This window comes from Mastomys coucha, unplaced genomic scaffold, assembly GCF_008632895.1.
Source record: "Mastomys coucha isolate ucsf_1 unplaced genomic scaffold, UCSF_Mcou_1 pScaffold21, whole genome shotgun sequence".
NCBI lineage: Eukaryota > Metazoa > Chordata > Mammalia > Rodentia > Muridae > Mastomys > Mastomys coucha.
The window spans coordinates 180,040,684-180,046,733 of NW_022196904.1; the positions used below are offsets into that span (position 1 = coordinate 180,040,684).

At 40.6% G+C, this 6,050-nt stretch overlaps 1 protein-coding gene across 1 annotated transcript in view; it reads left to right on the forward strand.

Moving 5' to 3' along the window:
* Sorcs3 (sortilin related VPS10 domain containing receptor 3) overlaps nt 1-6,050 on the forward strand; it is a 609,790-nt gene that overhangs the window by 593,682 nt on the left and 10,058 nt on the right. Inside the window, exons 22-23 of the mRNA XM_031390639.1 lie at nt 277-389; nt 4,299-4,430. Coding sequence (XP_031246499.1) covers nt 277-389; nt 4,299-4,430 — 245 coding nt within the window. The remainder of the gene's footprint in view (nt 1-276; nt 390-4,298; nt 4,431-6,050) is intronic.

Consider the following 6,050-nt stretch of genomic DNA (forward strand, 5'->3'; position numbering starts at 1 on the left):
TTACAAGAGTTAGAAACATGATGAAGAGCACAAATCTACTCCCGGTGGGAAAATTTCCTTATTTTCAGAGACCAAAGGGAGACCAAAAATAAGGAAAGGTCTCCAAATCCTCTGAAGAAAACTGATTCCTGATGTCCATGGCTGTGGGACCATGACCCATCAAAAACCCTCTCTTGCCCCAACCACTAGCTTCCCCTGACATGGCTATGGGCCCATGGCCCATCAAACCCTCTCTTCCCCATCCACTAGCTCCCCTGACATTCTGTCTCCTTGCAGAATACTTCCAGTCACAGCTCTTATCATTCTCTCCGAATCTGGATTACCACAATCCTGATATACCTGAGTGGAGGCAAGACATTGGCAATGTCATCAAGCGAGCTCTGATTAAAGTAAGTTGGCTGTACTTTGGATTGCTTACTTTTCAGCTAAGAAAAATAGATGGTAGTGGCAAGAATTGAAGCTGCTACTCTACAGACAAGTAGGGAATATTTCTCCATATAGGAAAGGAAAGGGAGAATGGGAAAAACTAGAGGAAAAGAGAAAAAGAGGAGAAATGAGACAGGAAGTCTGATAAAGAAAGAGGCTAATGTAATGTTTAAAGATGTTCAGTGTTGAGTTCCAAGCATTTCTGAGACAGAGACTTGTTATCTTAATGAAAAATGGATAAACTACTTGGCAAATCTACACTGATTTTATGCATTTCTCTACCCTTTGCCTGTGATTACAACCTTCTTATTTAGATATTTAACTTCACTAGACTACTACTAACTACACATGAACCCAGAGGACTAGGGAACAGAACAACCCACCAGGGAAATAGATCTATAGATTTAAGTCAAGGCCATATTCTCTTTGGTGAAAATAAAACATTTGTCAAGTATTCTTACAGCTATATACTATAATTTTGAGATTAATAAAGTAGTCCATTTGAGTGGAGTAGTTTAATGTATAATTAGTTTTGTGACATAGGTATAACCAGCATCTCCAAAAGACACTGAGAAGTGTGTAACTTCCTTGTCTAGGGATCACAAGGTTGACATAGATTTGTAATTCAGTCGACACTTCCTGAACCATTGGAATGGTTCTAGAAGAGATATTTGAACATATTTTAAAGGAAATATGTCAGTTAACAGGGAAGAGATGGTGTCTTTAAGATAAAATAAACAGCCCATGCAAAGTAATTCCTGATGGAAGAGCTCATTGTGTTGCAGAAATAACATAGGGTTTGATGTGGTCTATCTCTACCTGACAGGAGAACAAAGTGAGCAATGATTGACTAGAGTGATTGAGTCCTAGTGTGAAGATTCTGAAGAGCTAAGTTGTAGGCATCAGAGTGTGTGGAAGGTATGATGTCTTCGTTATATGAGAAAATGGCGTCAGTAGTTAGATTTTCCAGGTGTGTATTATGATGGCAATGCAAAAGAAAAGGGTAGGAAGAGCGGAGTGGGATGATTTCAAAACATATGGAAAGGGTGAGTTGATTGGGGACCATAAAAATCTCAAAGACAAAGGAGTCAAAATCTCATTAAGAAAGTGAACAATAAAAATAAGAGGAACATATTGGTGAGAGGCAAAGAAACCCTCTACAATTCAGATATGTAGGAGGTATCCTCCCCATTATCTGCTTGACAATTCAGATATGTAGGAGGTATCCTCCCCATTATCCGCTTGAGTATTATATGGGAAAAATGTAGTTAGGGGACCCATGTGAAGGGTTGGAGGACATGAGAAATGACTGTGTGAACATGACCAGTTGGAAATGGAGATCTGAGGGTCAAGCAGAGGTTCAGACTAGAAGGAAGATGTCAGAACCAATGCTTTGGAACTCTTTAGTCTTGCTTTGGAGGAAAATGGGGGCAGGGAAACATGATTGCTAAAATGTCTGAAAGAGACACAGGAAAAGATCTGGAGAAGGAACTGACAGAAAGGAAGCAGAATAAGTAAGTGAGGAGCACAGAGGGGAATTCCTATAGGCATCATCTCAAGGGACCTTCAGACTTCTATAAAGGAATGTTTCATAGGAAGAGATATGAACAGGATAGCTGTGTTATGCTTCTTTATTCTGTTTGGGCTACTTGGACTTATAAATGACAAACATTCATCTATTGAAAGTCTACAGATTTTAGAAAGTTGAAAGATCAAAGCACTGGCAAGCGTGTGATTCACAAATGACATTTTCTCACTTTGTGTCCACATGGTGGGAAGAGGACGACATGACTGTCTCAGACTACTTTAATAAAGGCATTGAGCTTATTCATGAGTGTCCTACCTTCCTGTCCTAACCACCTTCCCCAAACCCTTCCTTCCTGTATCATCACATTGGTGATGACTCTTAAAACTAGAATTGTTGGGGGAGCACAAGTATTTAGACCATAGCCTATATGCTTACCATATCATCCAAGATGGGGTAGTGTTCCATGTGCTTGTAGCTACTCAAAACCTAACAGCTTTTGAAGGAACCTTTGGAAGCTTGCATGCCAAGTGGTGCCTAGACCTTAACTATTCAAGCAGCCCTTCAGATGGCTTTAAATGAATGTAGAAGCACAGCTTTTGAGGTCCCACTGTGATCTCTGAGAGATCCTGATGTAACTATTCTTGAATCAAGGACCACACTAGCCAAGTCACTGATGGGTTCACCCCTCAGCCCAGTGCATTCTTCTCTGATTTATGCACTAGAACTCAAAGAGTTCCAGATTCTTGGTGGTCATGCCTCCCTGCAGGGCATCTGGAACTGCAAGAAAATGCCTTATTGGTTGATAGATTTGTTAGACTTGATTGCTTTTGCTGATTCTCTTCCTGGCTCTCTTTTGTTCTTTATAACATCCCTGAGAGTTAGCTCCAATCATTAAGCCTAGTTCTACATGGGAATCAGAGCTGAGCAAATAGGAAACAATCTACCCTCTTGCCTCTATTCAATTCAGCAAGCATTCATTGGTTCGTTGAGTTTCTACCATGCCAAGAAACTTTGGAAGAGCAAAGTATCCTCAAAGATTTTCAGGAATGCCTGGGGAAGCACACAGCCAGAACTTTTTATAAAACCTTTCAAAACCATTCTGAACCTTTTAGATGCAGTTGTAGAGAACAGGGGAGATGATCTGTGTCCCTGGAGAGGGAGGCCATGGCCATTTGAATAATCTGGAGAAGACTACTGTAGGCAGATGGTCACCTCTCTCCTGGGAGAGAGGTGATATTTCAGCTGAATCACACATCCTTCCTCATATTTGTATTGAGAGAACAGACAGTGTTCTGAATGAAAGACCATCAATACACACTGGAAAGAATAATCCATGGGAAAATTCAGTTTAATCTCACCCAATTTCTCAGTCAGAAGTTTGCCTCTTTTAAGTTTTTAATCACAGAAGTCAATAAAAACATCCACTCAAGAATAGAAAAAATGTGCTAATAATCTCATTTTTACATTTGGCATTTTAATTTTATATACTTTTATATTTTTATACACTTGTAACCAAAAACATTGTAAAAAATAGATGAGTTATGTAGCCATCCTAAACCTCCATGTGACCCCACAGTGCTCAGAATCACTTTCAAACTACAAATGTTCTTCCACATGATTATACTAGTGTTTTCTTAATTTTTGAATATTTAATCTTTCCATTTATTTCTTATTCTACACAATATTGTGTTTCTTCCTATGCATGGTTTTTCAAATATTTTGAAGCATTTCTTTAGGACTAAACACACTGAAATTGCTGACTGAAGAATATGAATATTTTTATAGCCTGAAAGAGATTCTTTTGGAAAGCAAATTGATGATGGGTGTCAATTCCTTTGCATGTTGTTAGCCCCAGTGAATGGCTCCCCTTCCACTGCAGCCACACCAATAACGCTCTTAACCTTAAAACATTCCTACTTTACCTGGAGAAAACAAATGCTCTTCTGTTGTTATTTTGAATTTGCTTCTCCAATGTTTGTTTATAACAGTTAGCTCCTCATTTGGAGCCAGTATATTCAAGTTTGAGCCACTGCTTTAGTTCTCTCAATGAAAAAAAAAAAAAACAGGAAATATTAGAGGAACTTATTTCAGAAATCATTTGGAATACCCTCAAAGTTTCAGTAAAAATGTAAATGAGAGCAGAAGAGGAACCAGTGATTCATTACCTGGCAGCTCCAAGGGGAAACAGGAGAGATGTCTGGGTGCACACTGCAGTCTAGGACTGAAATACTGTGTGTTTAAAGCTTCATACAGGCTGCATAGATATGGATAATACTCTTTCCCTGGCTGATAATGTGGATGCCTGACCTCAGAACCCTCACTGTTTGATCTAAATGCTTTGCAGGTGACCAGTGTCCCAGAAGACCAGATCCTTGTGGCCGTGTTCCCAGGTCTCCCCACTTCAGCAGAGCTTTTTATCCTCCCACCTAAGAACTTGACAGAGAGGAGGAAAGGCCATGAAGGGGATTTAGAACAAGTAAGTGACCCCTGCCACCACACCAAACTCTGAGTAAATGTCCCTGCTACCATACTAGACTCTGAGTTATACAAAGTTGTTTTTAGTCAAAGAGGGAGAAAAGCTTACCAGTTACCCAGTGACTCTTGCACCAACATCCAGGCTCTTAAACAATTGTCAACCCTAGGCAGAATAAATAAAAACAGAATAGTGTCACTGGCCTCTTATTACAGGGGTTCGAATCCCTGAAACTCATGTGTCTTTTCAATAGCTTCTGGGCAGCAAGGTGACAGAGAAGGGGGAAAAAGGCGAGGGGGAGGGTAAAAGGGACAGACATAAACACACAGAGAGAAAACAGACAGGCAGAGGTGTACAGGCTTCTTGTCTTTAAACTCCAAGGGCCCTAGAGATGCTGGTCAATTTAACTACTGTTTCTGGAGAGAAAACAGAGTCCTTTCAGATACATTCCTTTGGAGAAAGACGGATTGCCTCATTTAGCTTAGACAGAGGGAGCAGTATTTCCACAATGGGTTGTAACTGACTGTCATTATTATTTGGACACATGGTTCATGTGATCTGCATAGTACTGGAAGAAAGTAGAGCCTTGGTCTGCAGTTTCTCTCTCTCATGTCTGCACCCGCTGGGATATTTCTGGCTATACACTCTTGTCACCCTCTCTTATCTTCTTGTGATGCTAAGTCAGAAGACGGGGAAATGAGAAGGGACAAAGCTGCTGAAAAGGCTGTGTGATTCCAATGTAATTGCTTCTATGTGGGGCAACCATCTCTGAGACTCTGCATCCTTCTGCTTCTCACCTGGCCTGGATGACACCCACCTCTATGTCCATCCGCAGTGCTCAGACAGAATAACTGCTATTGTCCTTTTCTCTGGACTGAAGAGATTTTTTGCATCACAGGCATGCATGTTGAAGTCAACCGAAAATAACCCATCTTCTTGGTGCACATATCCCTTTCCTTAGACTCCATTATCACAAAATGGCATGTTAGCAATCATGCACTGCATTTGGAAGCTACACTGACCATCCATTTAGGGAAATAGGTAATTGCAGTGATGAAAAGCAGCAGTGATATTAAGGCATGTACAGCCAGATACGAGTTGGGGACAACAGCTCTGACTCTCAGCTTTCATGTGGGAATCACAGTGATAAAATCGATGTTATGTGGTATGAAACTTGCTGAGGAAGAGTAAAGAGGAAATTATCCCATAAAAGGAGGCAGTCTGTACTTTGATGTGTGCTTCCCATTGTCTCAGGGACAGAATAGACACAGGACTGGGCTGGGCTCTGCATATGCTTTAATCCCTGCGGGTGTCTCTGTACCCAATATGTCACCTGGTTGGATTAAAGAACTAATGATGAGTTGACGTTCTTTCATTGAACCCACAACATGCCTCTGGTTATAAAGGCAGGGATGAAAGTGCTCTAAGCTAGAAGTTGAATGAAATACTATGTCTGTTAGAGCTCCCATTCACAGGGAGAATTGGAAAGCTGCTTTCTTGTTTGACATGCCTCCTTCTGTCTCTCCACTTCTGGGTTTCATGCAGCTCTATAGGATGTGAGAACCAAGCTGATGTCCTGATCCCATGAACGAATTTGGTTCTTTTTTTTTTTTTTTTTTTTTT